Here is a 17,627-nt window from a genome sequence, read left to right on the forward strand (position 1 = left end):
TTTAAGAGTTCTACCCATCTCCTTCTTGAAAGCATCCAGACACTTGGCCTCCACTGCCTCCTGGGGCAGAGCATTCCACATATCCACCACTCTCTGGGTGAAAAAGCGTTTCCTCAACTCCGTTCTAAATGGCCTACCCCTTATTCTTAAACTGTGGCCTCTGGTTCTGGACTCACCCAACAGCGGGAACATGCTTCCTGCCTCCAGCGTGTCCAATCCCTTAATAATCTTATATGTTTCAATAAGATCCCCTCTCAGCTTTCTAAATTCCAGAGTATACAAACCCAGTCGGTCCAATCTTTCAACATATGACAGTCTCGCCATCCTGGAAATTAACCTTGTGAACCTACGCTGCACTCCCTCAATAGCAAGAATGTCCCTCCTCAAATTTGGAGACCAAAACTGCACACAATACTCCAGGTGTGTTCTCACCAGGGCCCTGTACAGCTGAAGAAGGACCTCTTTGCTCCTATACTCAATTCCCCTTGTTATGAAGGCCAGCATGCCATTAGCTTTCTTCACTGCCTGCTGTACTTGCATGCTTACTTTCAGTGACTGATGTACAAGAACACCTAGATCTCGTACTTCCCCTTTTCCTAACTTGACTCCATTTAGATAATAATCTGCCTTCCCGTTCTTACCACCAAAGTGGATAACGTCACATTTATCCACATTAAACTGCATCTGCCATGCATCTGCCCACTCACCCAGCCTGTCTAAGTCACCCTGCATTTTCATAACATCCTCCTCACATTTCACACTGCCACCCAGCTTTGTGTCATCTGCAAATTTGCTAATGTTACTTTTAGGAGATACAGAAGCCTGAAGGCACACACTCAGCAATTCAGGAACAGCTTCTTCCCCGCTGCTATCCGATTCCTAAATGGACTTTGAATCTTTGGACACTTTTTTAAAATATACAGTATTTCTGTTTTTGCATATTTTAAACATCTATTCAATATATATCATTGATTTACTTATTTGTTGTTATTATTATTATTTTATTTTATTTATTACTATTATTTTTTCTCTGCTATATTATGTATTGCATTGAACTGCTGCTGCTAAGTTAACAAATTTCACGTCACATGCCGGTGATAATAAACCTGATTCTGATTCTGAACTTCAGAATCTGGCGTCTGTTTTTTCAGGCTTTTACCAGCTGCCCCAACACCTTCATGTGGCTTGGTCCCACAGTTTGTATGAAACACACCTCTGAATGGCCTTGGGGTGTTTTGCCATGGGAACAGCAATACAAATAGTTATAGTTAACAATGTTGAACTTTATTTGGAGTGTGGAACATGCATCTGGATTTTCAGTCCCTCTTGTGACTTGTGTGCATCCTAGGTATTTGGATCAACAGATATCGGAAATACCTGGTTAAATCCATAAACGGGCCCTTTCTGGAGTCGATAATCCGCTACATGAAGAGGCAGGACCTGATGAGCACTGAGGAAGTCAATCAAATTCAGGAACTGACAGGCCCAACAGACAGAACGAAGGCAGTGATCGACGTCCTTGCTGGGAAGGGACATGCAGCATCTGAGTCTTTGCAGACTTTTATAGAGACCACTAACTCACAGCTCTACCTTTTAGTGACAGTCTACGGTAAGGTGTTTTTACAAGACCACAACACTTAGAAGCAGAATTAGGCCATTTGGCCCATTGGAGCTGCTCCACCGTTCAATCATGGCTGATCCTTGTTTTTCCTCCTCCTCAGCCCCACTCCCCAGTCTTCTCCCCATAACCTTTGATGCTGTGGCCAATCAAGAACCTATCAACTCAGCCATAAATACACCCAATTACCCGGCCTCCACAGCTGCCTGTGCTAACAAAGTTCACAAATTCACCACCCTCTGGCTAAAGAAATTTCTCCGCATCTCTGTTGTAAATGGACCCCCTCTATCCTGATGCTGTGCCCTCTTGTCCTAGACTCTCCCACCATGGGAAACATCCTTTCCACATCTAGTCTGTCTAGGCCTTTCAACTTTCAAAAGGTTTCAATGAGATCCCCCCTCATTCTTCTAAATTCCAGTGTGTACAATCCCAGAGCCATCAAACGTTCCTCATATGATAACTCTTTCATTCCTGGAATCATCCTTGTGCATCTCCTCTGAACTCTCTCCAATGCCAGCACATCTTTTCTAAGATAAGGAGCCCAAAACTGTTCACAATACCCAAGATGAGGCCTCACCAGTGCCTTATAAAGCCCCAGCATCACATCCTTGCTCTTATATTCTAGGCCTCTTGAAATAAAGGCTAACATGGCATTTGCCTTCCTCACCACTTACTCAACTTGCTAGTTAACTTTTAGGGTGTAGTGTACAAGGACTCCCAAGTCCCTTTGCAGCTCAGATTTCTAGATTTTCTCACCACTTAAAAAATAGTCTGCACATTTATTTCTTCCAGCAAAGTGCATGACCATGCATGTTCCAATATTGTATTTCATTTGCCACTTTCTTGCCCATTCTGCTAATCTGTCAAAGTCCTTCTGCAGCCTTTTCTGTTTCCTCAAAACTACTTGCTCCTCCACCAATCTTCTTCCACCAAACTTGGCACAAAGCCACCATCTAACTCATTGATATACAACATAAAAAGCAGTCCCAACACCGACCCCTGTGAAAACACCACTAGCACTGGCAGCCAACCAGAAAATAATCCTTTTATTTCCCCTCGCTGCCTCCTACCAATCAGCCAATGCTCTAACCATGCTAGTAACTTTCCTGTAATACCATGGACCCTTAACTTGGTAGACAGCCTCATGTGTGATATGTGTGATATCTTCTCAAAGGCCATTTGAAAGTCCAAATGTACAACATCCATTGCATCCCTTTATCCATCCTACTTGTAATTTTCTCAAAGAATTCCAACAAGTTCATCAGGCAGGATTTTTCCTGAAGGAAACCATGCTGGCTTTGTCCTATCTTGTCCTGTGTCATCATCTCATCCTTAATAATTGATTCTAACATCTTCCCAACCACTGAGGTCTATGATTTCCTTTCTGCTGCCTTTCTCCTTTCTTAAAGGGTGGAGAGACATTTGCAATTTTACAGTCCTCCAGAACCATGCCAGAGTCCAATGATTATTGAAAGATCATTTCTAATGCCCCCACAATCGCTACCGCTACCTCTATCAGAACCCTAGGGTGCAGTTCATTTGGTCTGGATGACTTATGTACCCTTAGGTCTTTCAGCTTTTTGAGCACTTTCTCCCTTGTAATAGTGATGGTACTCACTTCTTTCCCTCACACATTCAACATCTGGCACACTGCTAGTGTCTTCTACAGTGAAGACTGATGCAAAATACACATTTAGTTCATCTGCCATCTCCTTGTCACCTATTATTTCTCTGGCCTCATTTTCTAGCGGTCCTCTATCCACTTTCATCTCTTTTTTTTTACATATTTGTAAAAAGCTTTTTCTATCCACTTTGATATTGTTTGCTAGCTTGCTCTCATATTTTATCTTTTCCCTCCTCATGATTCTTTTTGTTGCTCTCTGTAGGGTTTTAAAAGCTTTTCAATCCTCTAACTTCCCACTAATTTTTGCTTCGTTGTATGCCCTCTCTTTTGCTTTCACGTTCACTTTGACTTCCTATGACAGCCACGGTTGTACTATTTTGTCATTAGAGTATTTCTTCATTTTTGGAATACATGTATCCTGCACCTTCCTCATTTTCTCCAGAAACTCACACCATTGCTGCTCTGCTGACATCTCTGCCAGCATCTCCAACTCCTCTCTCATACCGCTGTAATTTCCCTTACTCCACTGAAATACTGCTATGTCAGACTTTACCTTCTCCCTATCAAATTTCAAGTTGAACGCAGTCATATTGTGAGCACTGCCTGCTAAGGGTTACAATAGACAATAGGTGCAGAAGTAGGCCATTCGGCCCTTCGAGCCAGCACCGCCATTCACTGTAATCATGGCTGATCATCCACAATCAGTACCCCATTCCTGCCTTCTCCCTATATCCCTTGACTCCACTATCATTAAGAGCTCTATCTAACTCTTTCTTGAAAGCATCCAGAGAATTTGCCTCCACTGCCTTCTGAGGCAGAGCATTCCACAGATCCACAACTCTCTGGGTGAAAAAGTTTTTCCTCAACTCCGTTCTAAATGGCCAACCCCTTATTCTCAAAGTGTGTCCTCGGGTTCTGGACTCCCCCAACATTGTTGGGAACATGTTTCCTGCCTCTAGCGTGTCCAATCCCTTAATAATCTTATATGTTTCAATCAGATCCCCTCTCATCCTTCTAAATTCCAGCGTATACAAGCCCAGTCACTTGAATCTTTCAACATATGACAGTCCCGCCTTCCCGGGAATTAACCTCGTGAACCTCTGCGGCACTCCCTCAATAGCAAGAATGTCCTTCCTCAAATTTGGAGACCAAAACTGCACACAGTACTCCAGGTGTGGTCTCACCAGGGCCCCGTACAACTGCAGAAGGACCTCTTTGCTCCTATACTCAATACCCCTTGTTATGAAGCCCAACATGCCATTAACTTTCTTCACTGCCTGCTGTACCTGCATGCTTACTTTCAGTGACTGATGAACAAGGACCCCAAGATCTCGTTGTACTTCCCCTTTTCCTAACTTGACACCATTCAGATAGTAATCTGCCTTCCTGTTCTTGCCACCAAAGTGGATAACCTCACATTTATCCACATTAAACTGCATCTGCCATGCATCTGCCCACTCACCCAACCTGTCCAAATCATCCTGCATTATCTCAACATCCTCCGCACATTTCACACTGCCACCCAGCTTTGTGTCATCTGCATATTTGCTAATGTTACTTTTAATTCCTTCATCTAAATTATTAATGTATATTGTACGGTCCCAGCACCTTGCGGTACCCCACTAGTCACCACCTGCCATTCTGAAAGGGACCCGTTAATCCCTACTCTTTGTTTCCTGTCTGCCAACCAATTTACGATCCATGTCAGTACCCTACCCCCAATACCATGTGCTCTAATTTTGCCCACTAATCTCCTATGTGGGACGTTATCAAAGGCTTTCTGAAAGTCCAGGTATACTACATCCACTGGCTCTCCCTTGTCCATTTTCATAGTTACATCCTCAAAAAATTCCAGAAGATTAGTCAAGCATGATTTCCCCTTCGTAAATCCATGCTGACTCGGACCGATCCTGTTACTGCTGTGCAAATGTACCGCTATTTCATCCTTTATAATTGACTCCAGCATCTTCCCCACCACTGATGTCAGGCTAACTGGTCTATAATTATCTGTTTTCTTTCTCCTTCCTTTCTTAAAAAGTGGGATTACATTATCTACCCTCCAGTCCTCAGGAACTGATCCTGAATCTATAGAACATTGGAAAATAATTACCAATGCATCCATGATTTCTAGAGCCACCTCCTTAACTACCCTGGGGTGCAGACCATCAGGCCCTGGGGATTTATCAGCCTTCAGTCCCAGCAGTCTATCCAACACCATTTTCTGTCTAATGTGAATCTCCTTCAGTTCCTCCGTTACCCCAGGTCCTCCGGCCACTATTACATCTGGGAGATTGTTTGTGTCTTCCCCAGTGAAGACAGATCCAAAGTACCTGTTCAACTTGTCTGCCATTTCCTTGTTCCCCATAATAAATTCACCCTGTCTTCAAGAGCCCAATTTTCGTCTTAACTGATTTTTTCCTCTTCACATACCTAAAGAAGCTTTTACTATCCTCCTTTATATTCTTGGCTAGCTTATCTTTGTATCTCATCTTTTCTCCCCGTATTGCCTTTTTAGTTATCCTCTGTTGCTCTTTAAAAGTCTCCCAATCCTCTGGCTTCCCGCTCATCTTTGCTATGTTATACTTCTTCTCTTTTATTTTTATGCTGTCCTTGACTTCCCTTGTCAGCCACGGTCCCCCTTACTCCCCTTAGAATATTTCTTCCCCTTTGGAATGAACTGATCCTGCACCTTCTGTATTATTCCCAGAAATACTTGCCATTGTTGTTCCACTGTCATCCCTGCAGGGTATCTTTCCAGTCAACTTTGGCCAGCTCCTCCCTCATGGCTCCATAGTCCCCTTTGTTCAACTGCAATACTGACACTTCCAATTTTCCCTTCTCCCTCTCAAATTGTATTTGAAAACTTATCATATTATGGTCACTACCTCCTAATGGCTCCTTTACCTCGAGTTTCCTTATCAAATCCGGTTCATTACACAACACTAAATCCAGAATTGCCTTCTCCTTGGTAGGTTCCAGTACAAGCTGCTCTAAGGGTTCTTTTACCTTAAACTCCCTAATTGCCTCCGGTTCATTACATAACACCCAATTCAGCGTAGCTGATCCCCTAGTAGGCTCAACGACAAACTGCTCTATAAATCCATTTCGTAGGCATTCAACAAACTCACTCTCTTGAAATCCATTACCAACCCAATTTCCACTTCAACAGCTCTAACAAACCTGCCCATGAGAATATTGGTCCCCCTTGGGTTCAGCTGTAATTCGTCCCTTTTGTACGTCCCTTTACCTTACCCAGAAGGGATCCCAATGATCCAAGAACCTGAAGCCCTGCCCCTTGTATCAGCTTCTCAGCAATGGATTTATCTGCCAAACCATCCTGTTTCTACCCTCACTGGCACAGGCAGCAATCCAGAAATTACTATCCGGGAGGTCCTGCTTCTCAGCTTTCTACCAAGCTCTCTACATTCTCTCTTCAGGACTTCTTTGCCTTTCACTCCTATGTCATTGGCACTAATATGTACCAAGATATCTGGCTGCACTCCCTCCCTCTCCAAAATGCTGTTGGTGTGATCCGAGATGCTCCTGACCCTGGCAGCTGGAAGGCAACATACCATCCGAGTGTCCTGTTCACGTCTACAGAATCTCCTGTCTTGTTCCTCTGACTATTGAGTCCCCTATCATTACCGATCCCCTCTTCTCCCTCTTTCCCTTCTGCACCACGGACCCATACACAGTGCCATAAGACCATAAGATATAGGAGCAGAATTAGGCCATTCAGCCCATTGAGTCTGCTCTGCCACTTCACCATGGCTGATCCTGGATCCCACTCAACCCCATACAGCTGCTTTCTCGTCATATCCTTTGATGCCTTGACTGATCAGGAAACTATCAACTTCCACTTTAAATATACCCACAGACTTAGCCTCCACCGCAGTCTATGTTTCAATAGGTACATTTAATGTCAGAGAAATGTATACAATATACATCCTGAAATTCCACAGGTTTACTACTCTCTGGCTAAAAAAATCCTCCTTACCTCTGTTCTAAAGGGTTGCCCCTCAGTTTTAAGGCTGTGCCCTCTAGTTTTGGATACCCACACCATAGGAAATATCCTCTCCACACCCACCCTATCTAGTCCTTTCAACATTCACTAGGTTTCAATGAGATCCCCCCTTCTTCTAAATTCCAGCGAGAACCGGCCCAAAGCTGCCAAATGATACTAATATGTTAACCCCTTCATTCCCAGAATCATCCCTGTGAACCTCCTCTGGACTCTCTCCAATGACAACACATCATTTCTGAGATATAGAGCCCAAAACTGTTGACAATACTCCAAGTGCGGCCTGACTAGTGTCTTATGAAGCCTCAGCTTTTATATTCTACTCTCCTTTGAATAAATGCCAACATTGCATTTGCCTTCTTTAGTACAGACTCAACCTGTGAACTAACCTTCTGGGAGTCCTCCATGAGGACTCCCAAGTCCCTCTGCACCTCTGATGTTTGAACCTTCTCCCCATTTGGATAATATTCCGCACTATTGTTCCTTTTACCAAAATGCATTATCATACATTTCCCAACACTGTATTCCAGGAGGGAACTTAGGGGTGACTGCTTCCCTGTAACTCCAAACAATGATATCCTCACTCTCCTGTACAAGTCAAAGGTCAATCAGCTGCTGGTCCAGATCCCTCACACGGTTTTCAAAGACTCCAATATCCGGCACGAAGAACACACAATGGCCATTTAAACTACATTAAGTACCCCAGACACAGCAAGATAAAAAGGAAGCTAACAGAAACTTACCCGGATAACTTACCAGGAGCCAATGCCTCTTCCATGCCAAAGCCTGACACTCCCCCTCTCGCCACCAGCCCACTCCCAACAATGGCCACTCTGCTCGTTCCTTCTGTACTTCCACTGACTCCTCCTTGTGCTGTTCCCGCTGCAGACTGGGCTGCCAGGTTTTGTTTCATGCAAACGGTTCATTCCCACTTCCTCAGGTCTCCTAGATCACTGGCATATGTCATGAAATTTGTTGTTTATTATAAATGACAATAGGAAATATATATAAAAATTAAAGTAAATAGATAGTGCAAAAAGAAAGCACCAAGAGGCTAGTGCCCACGCTGGAGCTGACTGAGTTTACGACTTTAAGCAGCTTTTCCTTATTCTGTGCAATGCCCCCCCCCCCCCATACCAGATGGTATGGGATGTAACCAGTTAGAATGCTCTCCACAGGTCAGCTGTAGAAATCTGTGAGTGTTTGCAGTGATATACGACGTCTCCCCAAGCTCCAACTGAAATATAGCTGCTGTCGTTCCTGTGTAATTTCATCAATATGTTGGGCCCAGGATAGATCTTCAGAGACGTTTACTCTCCCTGTTCACATCACGGAGCCGACTGCCCCAGGGAAGAGCTGCCAGCTCAGGATGTCGCACAGCGACACAGAAAGCTCAGAGTAACGCACACTATATGTGGAATCAGCTGCCAGAGGAAAGGTTTGAACTTTTAAAGGACAGTTGGACAGTTACAAGGATTGGAAAGGTTTAGGAGGTTAGGGGCCAAACATTGGTAAGAGGGACTAGCTTGGATGGGGCATCTTGGTCAGCATGGGTCAGATGGGCCAAAGGCCCTGCCTTGATAACATTCTACATACTTTGTTTTAGAAATGACTAGCCCCTTACCTCTGTTGGATTAGGGTGTAGAATTGTTATTTTTCTTGTAGTTTAACTTTTCTCTGCTTACTTGTACTTTTGTATTATCATATGTATGGGTAATTGTTCAGTGAGTTTTCTTATAATTGTATGGTTGCTCCTGCATTTTCCAGAAGCTTCTCAGTTTTCCTGCAGTAGGCATCAACATACTTGTACTGGCTATTCTGTAGGTTAATTGCTATTATTGGAACGTTGAAAAGTTCAAAGCAAGTTTATTATCAAAGTGCAAATGTCACTACATACAACCCTGACATTCATTTTTTCTGTGGGTATTCACAGTAAATCCAAGAAACATGACAGAATCAATGAAAGACCACACCCAACAGGATGGACAAACAATCAATGTGTAAAAGACCACAAACTGAGCAAATACAACTGAGTAAATAAATAAGCAATAAATATCGAGAACATGAGATGAAGAGTTATTGAAAAAGAGTCCATAGGTTGTGGGAACCTATGGGGTGATGGGGTGAGTGAAGTTATCCACCCTGGTTCAGGAGCCTGATGGTTTTGGGGTGATAACTGCTTCCTGAACCTAGTGTTGTGGGTCAAGAGGCTCCTGTACTTCCTACCTGATGGCAGCAGTGAGAAGAGAGCCTGGCTAGGGTGATTGGGGTCCCCGATGACGGATGCTGCTTTCCTGTGACAGCGCTCTGTGTAGTTGTGCTCAATGGTGGGTAGGGCTTTATCCATAATATTTTCTAGGATTTTCTGTTCGAGGGAATCTTTTCAGTTGGAGATAGTTTTTGTAGAGGACAATCATGATTTCTTTGTTCTTGGTCCTTCTTCCATTCTCTGTTCTCGAAACACAATAACACAGCAGTAAGCAACCAGTTTTATGCCTCATTCTTGACTTCCGATCCTTTGAATTAAAAAACAAGAGATTCTGCAAATGCTGGAAATCCAGAGTAACACACACAAAATGCTGGAGGAGCTCAGCAGGTCAGGCAGCATCTATGGAAATGAATAAACAGTCAACATTTTGGGCTGGGATCATGAAGAAAGGTCTCCTTAGATTCAGGTCTCCTGTCATTTTCTTAGACTCTGCTTGACCTGCTGAGTTCCTCCAGCATTTTGTGCACGTGATACCAGGATCTAACACCTGGAAAAACTGTACTTGCTGATTTCACTGTGTTGTTTGATCCTCATTCCAATCTCTTTTGTTCTTGTTTAAAGAACCAATGATACAGAAGCACATGGAAGTTCTACAGAGCAAGTTTGGCAGTGGCCATGACCTCAGTACCATGTGCGAGCAGCCATCCGTGAAACGACTCACCAACCTCTTGCTAATCGATGGGCTGACGGACGTCCAGCAGAAGGAACATGACGTCATGCAAACAGAGGCCACCAGAGGTGTGAAGAACAGCTCGAGACACACCCCACTGGACAGGCTCTTCCTGCCCTCATCGAAAGTTAGCATGCCACCACGGATCTCAGTGACAGTTGGTGTGGCTGGAATTGGGAAGAGCACTTTGGTAAAAATCCTCGTGTACAAATGGTTGAAGGGGGAGTTGTACAGAGACGTCACTTTTATATTTCCCTTCATGTTTCGGGAGCTGAACTCCTTTGAGAGGATATCTGCAGAAAAGCTGGTCAAGTTGACCTTTCCCCACATTGCTGAAGCCAACCACATTCTGAATGGGTCAGCAAAGGTGGTGCTGGTCTTTGATGGTTTGGATGAGTTCAAGTACCCACTGGAGTTCTCAAACTCACAGATCTGCGCCGACCCAAAGAAGGATATCCAAATCGACAACTTAATCACCAACATAATACGGGGCAACATCTTCTCTCAGGCAACAGTTTGGATCACCTCACGCCCAACCGCAGCAAGCCAAATCCCAGCAGGTCTTGTCGACAGGATGACAGAACTCAGGGGCTTTGAAGAAGTGGAGATGGAAGACTTCTTGGAGACGCTGTTTGAAGAAAAAGCGGTGGCCACGGAGGTCTTTTCACACATAAAGGCCCATAAGTCACTGAACATATTGTGCTCCGTACCTTCCTTTTGTCTATTGATTGGCCTATCTCTCACCTACTACCTCAGAACAAGTAATGATGGACACAAAGCCAGCAACTTCCCTCAGACCATGACAGAAATCTACACTCATTTCTTCAAAATGATTCTCAGTGGGGATTGGCAGGAAAAGGAGCAGGAGGCACTGAAGATTGACCAAGCCTTTTGCAACAACAAGAAACTGATTTCCAACCTTAGCAGGCTGGCATTTTGTGGATTAGTTAAGCGCAAGTTTGTTTTCTACGAGCAAGACATAAAGGCCCATGGTATTGACCTTTCATCACTACAGGGAGGCTTGTGCAGTAAGATCTTTGTCAAAGATGAATCGACTATCTGCACAGTTTACTATTTCACACACATTACTGTGCAGGAGTACCTGGCTGCCATCTATTATTACACTGCCTCTAAAAGGGCCATATTTGATCTATTTAACGAGAATGCCATGTCCTGGCCCAAGATTGGCTTCCACAATCACTTTAAGAATGCTGTCAGTAAGTCACTGCAGTCAGAGGATGGCCACCTGGATGTTTTTGTGCGGTTCCTCTCTGGGCTTCTCTCTCCCGAGGTGAACCGGCTGCTGCAGGGCCTGCTCCTGACGAAGGACGAGCACAACAGCTACCGGACCCCTGTGGCCCATCACCTTCAGAGCTGCCTCAACACGGACTATGTCATCTCCTCGCGGACGGTCAACATCATGCACTGTCTGCACGAGCTGCGGCACACAGACATCGCCAAAGGGGTGGCGGATGCCCTGCGGACCGGCAGTCTGGCTGGGAGGTTGACCCCCATCAACTGCTCCGCATTGGCCTACCTCCTGCAGGTGTCCGAGGAGTGTATGGAAGAGACCAACCTCTCCAACTGCCTCAGCTACAACATCTTCAAGAGCCTGCTTCCCCGCCTTCTGTACTGCCACAACCTCAGGTACTGGGCCCTTTGCTAAGCCTTTATAAGGCATTGATCAGACTGCATTTGGAGTACGTGGAGGAGTTTTGAAAAGGTGTGCGGGCATTGGAGAGGGCCCAGATGAGATTCATGAGAAACATCCTAGGAATGAGGAGTGTTTGATGGCTCTGGGCCTGTGCTTAGTGGTGTTTGGAAGAATGGAGTGGGGGAAATCTCATTGAAACCTACCAAATATTGAGAGGCCTCAATAGAATGGATGTGGAGAGGATGCTTCCTATCATGGGAGCGTCTAGGATCTGAGGACACAGCCTCAGAATAGAGGGATATCCATTTAGAACAGAGATGAGAAGGAATTTCTTTAGCCAGAGGGTGGTGAATCTCTGGAATTCATTGCCACAAATGGCTGTGGAGGTCAAATCATGGGTATATTTAAAGCAGAGGTTGATAGGTTCTTGGTTAGACAGGGCATCAAAGGTTCCCGGGAGAAGGTAGGAGTAGGGGGTTGAGATGGAAAATAAATCAGCCTTGATGGAATGGTGGAGCAGATTCAATGGGCTTAATGGCCTAATTCTGCTCCTACAGTACTGTGCAAAAGTCTTGGGCACATATATATAGCTAGGATGCCCAAGACTTTTGCACAGTACTATATTTGTCAACGTAGAGTCGAGAGCAAGTTTGTAAATCTGGCAGGATCAAAGGATGTTGGGAATGATGAGGGTGGAGCGCCACAGGTGTGGGCGTGGGCGTGGGGGTGGGGTGGGGGAGTTGGTGTGGGGCAGGTGGTAGAGGAGTGCTAGGGTTGGGTGGTGGCGAGGATGCAGAAACACCCAGCCCCGAGACTCCAGGCAAGGTTACGAACAATTGGGTTATTGATCATTACAGAATGTCTCCCTGGTGCTTCCCACTCCTTCCCCTCTCCTTTACCCTTTTGTCAGCCATGATTCCCCTCTCCCTGCCCCATTCCCATTCTGAGTCCACAACAGAGACCTGTGTCAGGATCAGGTTTATCATGTTATTTTGCAGCAGCAGTACAGTGCAATACATAAAATTACAACGGTGCTGTGTCCTTAGGCGCACACGACTTTCGCTCAGTACCATACGTTTTATGGTTAACCAGCCTCTGGAAGTATTTAGGTTAATAAAGATCTGGGAGGGAGGGCTGCACAGTAGCATGGCGGTTAGCCCAACGCCATTACAGTACCAGCACTGGCTTCGATGCCCCCCCCCCCACTGTCCACAGGAGCTTGTAATCCCCTCCCATGAACACTGGGCTTCCAAAGACAAAGTTTGGTAGGCTAATTGATCACGTGAGAATTGGAGGGGCCTGCTACCACGCTGCATCTCTAACAAAACAAAATAGAAAATGGTCAGCAGATCAGCCAGCATCTGTGAAGAGGGGAACAGAGCTAGAATTTCAGGCCATCAAATGAAGACGCTTGAATCTGAAACATTAACTGTTTCTCTTTCCACAAACGCAACCAGACCTGCTGAGTGTTTTTGGCATTTTGTATGTCAGCATTTGTAATATTTTTGATTTTCATGAATGACTGGACTTGTTAATTCCACCCTCTATCCAAGTGGTGGGGAGAAGGGTTTCTGCCTCTGCAGTTTTGTTTTTGTATCTAACAATCCAACATGGAGTCGGCCTTTCTGCCCCTTGAGCCACACTGTTCTGGCAACCACATAACCCTGGTTAAACCTAACCCATCATGGGACAATTTGCAATGACCGATTAACCTACCTGGTAGTCATTGGGCTGTTAAAGGAAACGAGCAGCCACGGAAGACCATGTATTCTACGGGGAGGACATACGGACTGTACTTCAAGAGGTCGCCGGGATACCACCCCGAGCTCTGGAATAGTGTCACACTGTCTGCTATTATCACACTGTCTGTTGTTCATGTAGAGGGGTGGTTCTTGGGGAACTGAAAGGTCTGAAGGCAGACAAGTTACCTGGACCAGATGACGTACACCCCAGGGTTCTGACAGAGGTGGCTGAAGAGACGATAAGACATAGGAGCAGAATTGGGCCATTCAGCCCATCAAGTCTACGGCCTGACTAGTGTCATTTAAATCCCTAGCATTATCACCTTGATTTTACGTTCTATTCCCCTTGAAATAAATGCCAACATTGTATTTGCCTTCTTTACCACAGACTGAACCTGTAAATTTACCTACTGGGAGTCCTGCACGAGGACCCAAGACCCTCTGCACCTGATGTTTGAACCTTCTCCCCATGTAGATAATATATGCGTTATCATATATTTCCCAATACCGTATTCCATCTGCCACCTTTTTTTGCCTATTCTTTCAATTTGTCTAAGCCCTGCTGCAATCGCATTGCTTTCTCAGCACGACCTACCCCTCCACCTTACCTTTGTATCATCCAGAAGCTTTGCCACAAAGCCATCATCTTCATTTTCTAAATCACTGACAAACAATGTGAAAAGTAGTGGTCCCATACTGACCCCTGAGGAACACCACTAGTCACTGGCAGCCTACAAGAAAAGGCCCTCTTTATTCCCACTCGCTGCCTCCTGGCTGTCAGCCATTCCTCTATCCATGCCAGTATCTTTCCTGTAACCCCATAAGATTTTATCTTGTTAAGCAGCCTCATGTGTGGCACCTTATCAAACATCGTCTGAAAATCCAAGTAGATAATATCCACTGCTTTTCCTTTGTCCACCCTGCTAGTTTGTACCTCGAAGAACTCTAACAGATCTGTCAGGCAGGATTTCTCTTTACAGAAACCTTGCTGACTTTGACTTATTTTATCATTAGTCTCCAAGTACCCCGGAACCTCATCTTTAATAATAGTGTAGCACCGGTCTTATCTCGTGTGACTGGTTGCCGCACTCCTCATGAGAAAATCAAATTACTACACCTAGTAGGCCATCAGAAGTTCCAGATATCGGAAGGATGTAGTGAATAGAAAACACACACTTCTGGGAGCAAGTTTTGTTTATTAAAAATAGTATGTACAAAATATTTACATGAGTAACAACAATTCAAAATTTTGACATTCTGTTTAGTTTCCAAATCTCAGATATCAACATAGAAACATAGAAAATAGGTGCAGGAGTAGGCCATTCGGCCCTTCAAGCCTGCACCGCCATTTATTATGATCATGGCTGATCATCCAACTCAGAACCCCGCCCCAGCCTTCCCCCCACACCCCCTGACCCCCCTAGCCACAAGGGCCATATCTAACTCCCTCTTAAACATAGCCAATGAACTGGCCTCAACTGTTTCCTGTGGCAGAGAATTCCACAGATTCACCACTCTCTGTGTGAAGAAGTTTTTCCTAATCTCTGTCCTAAAAGGCTTCCCCTCTATCCTCAAACTGTGGCCCCTCGTTCTGGACTTCCCCAACATCGGGAACAATCTTCCTGCATCTAGCCTGTCCAATCCCTTTAGGATCTTATACGTTTCAATCAGATCCCCCCTCAATCTTCTAAATTCCAACGAATACAAGCCCAGTTCATCCAGTCTTTCTTCATATGAAAGTCCTGCCATCCCAGGAATCAATCTGGTGAACCTTCTTTGTACTCCCTCTATGGCAAGGATTTCCTTCCTCAGATTAGGGGACCAAAACTGCACACAATACTCCAGGTGTGGTCTCACCAAGGCCTTGTACAACTGCAGTAGTACCTCCCTGCTCCTGTACTCGAATCCTCTCGCTATAAATGCCAGCATACCATTCGCCTTTTTCACCGCCTGCTGTACCTGCATGCCCACTTTCAATGACTGGTGTATAATGACACCCAGGTCTCGTTGCACCTCCCCTTTTCCTAATCGGCCACCATTCAGATAATAATCTGTTTTCCTATTTTTGCCACCAAAGTGGATAACTTCACATTTATCCACATTAAATTGCATCTGCCATAAATTTGCCCACTCACCCAACCTATCCAAGTCACCCTGCATCCTCTTAGCATCGTCCTCACAGCTAACACTACCACCCAGCTTCGTGTCATCCGCAAACTTGGAGATGCTGCATTTAATCCCTCATCCAAGTCATTAATATATATTGTAAACAACTGGGGTCCCAGCACTGAGCCTTGCGGTACCCCACTAGTCACCGCCTGCCATTCTGAAAAGGTCCCGTTTATTCCCACTCTTTGCTTCCTGTCTGCCAACCAACTCTCCACCCACACCAATACCTTACCCGCAATACCGTGTGCTTTAAGTTTGCACACTAATCTCCTGTGTGGGACCTTGTCAAAAGCCTTCTGAAAATCCAAATATACCACATCCACTGGTTCTCCCCTATCCACTCTACTAGTTACATCCTCAAAAAATTCTATGAGATTCGTCAGACATGATTTTCCTTTCACAAATCCATGCTGACTTTGTCTGATCATTTCACCGCTTTCCAAATGTGCTGTTATCACATCCTTGATAACTGACTCCAGCAGTTTCCCCACCACCGACGTTAAGCTAATCGGTCTATAATTCCCCGGTTTCTCTCTCCCTCCTTTTTTAAAAAGTGGAGTTACATTAGCCACCCTCCAATCCTCAGGAACTAGTCCAGAATCTAACGAGTTTTGAAAAATTATCACTAATGCATCCACTATTTCTTGGGCTACTTCCTTAAGCACCCTGGGATGCAGACCATCTGGCCCTGGGGATTTATCTGCCTTCAATCCCTTCAATTTACCTAACACCACTTCCCTACTAACATGTATTTCACTCAGTTCCTCCATCTCACTGGACCCTCTGTCCCCTACTATTTCTGGAAGATTATTTATGTCCTTCTTAGTGAAGACAGAACCAAAGTAATTATTCAATTGGTCTGCCATGTCCTTGCTCCGCATAATCAATTCACCTGTTTCTGTCTGCAGGGGACCTACATTTGTCTTTACCAGTCTTTTCCTTTTTACATATCTATAAAAGCTTTTACAGTCTGTTTTTATGTTTCCTGCCAGTTTTCTCTCATAATCTTTTTTCCCCTTCCTAATTAAGCCCTTTGTCCTCCTCTGCTGAACTCTGAATTTCTCCCAGTCCTCAGGTGAGCCACTTTCTCTGGCTAATTTGTATGCTTCTTCTTTGGAATTGATACTATCCCTAATTTCTCTTGTCAGCCACGGGTGCACTACCTTTCTTGATTTATTCTTTTGCCAAACTGGGATGAACAATTGTTGTAGTTCATCCATGCAACCTTTAAATGCTTGCCATTGCATATCCACCGTCAATCCTTAAAGTGTCATTTGCCAGTCTATCTTAGCTAATTCATGTCTCATACCTTCAAAGTTACCCCTCTTTAAGTTCAGAACCTTTGTTTCTGAATTAACTATGTCACTCTCCATCTTAATGAAGAATTCCACCATATTATGGTCACTCTTACCCAAGGGGCCTCTCACGACAAGATTGCTAATTAACCCTTCCTCATTGCTCAAAACCCAGTCCAGAATAGCCTGCTCTCTAGTTGGTTCCTCGACATGTTGGTTCAAAAAAACATCCCGCATACATTCCAAGAAATCCTCTTCCTCAGCACCTTTACCAATTTGGTTCACCCAATCTACATGTAGATTGAAGTCACCCATTATAACTGCTGTTCCTTTATTGCACACATTTCTAATTTCCTGTTTAATACCATCTCCGACCTCACTACTACTGTTAGGTGGCCTGTACACAACTCCCACCAGCGTCTTCTGCCCCTTAGTGTTACGCAGCTCTACCCATATCGATTCCACATCTTCCCGGCTTATGTCCTTCCTTTCTATTGCGTTACCAAAAGGCAATTTCCTTTTTAGTTAGAATCAGTGAAATTCATTAGAATAACCTTCATTACTC

At 44.7% G+C, this 17,627-nt stretch overlaps 1 protein-coding gene across 4 annotated transcripts in view; it reads left to right on the forward strand.

Moving 5' to 3' along the window:
• Positions 1–17,627, forward strand: part of nlrc3 (NLR family, CARD domain containing 3) — an 82,340-nt gene that overhangs the window by 29,764 nt on the left and 34,949 nt on the right. For 3 of the 4 annotated variants that reach the window (XM_072269255.1, XM_072269257.1, XM_072269256.1), the window contains exons 3-4: positions 1,349–1,609; positions 10,094–11,849. In XM_072269255.1, the coding sequence (XP_072125356.1) occupies positions 1,349–1,609; positions 10,094–11,849 (2,017 nt within the window). The remainder of the gene's footprint in view (positions 1–1,348; positions 1,610–10,093; positions 11,850–17,627) is intronic. The other variant, XM_072269258.1, reaches the window with a different exon arrangement.

Source organism: Mobula birostris, chromosome 9 (genome assembly GCF_030028105.1).
Source record: "Mobula birostris isolate sMobBir1 chromosome 9, sMobBir1.hap1, whole genome shotgun sequence".
Taxonomy (NCBI): Eukaryota; Metazoa; Chordata; class Chondrichthyes; order Myliobatiformes; family Myliobatidae; genus Mobula; species Mobula birostris.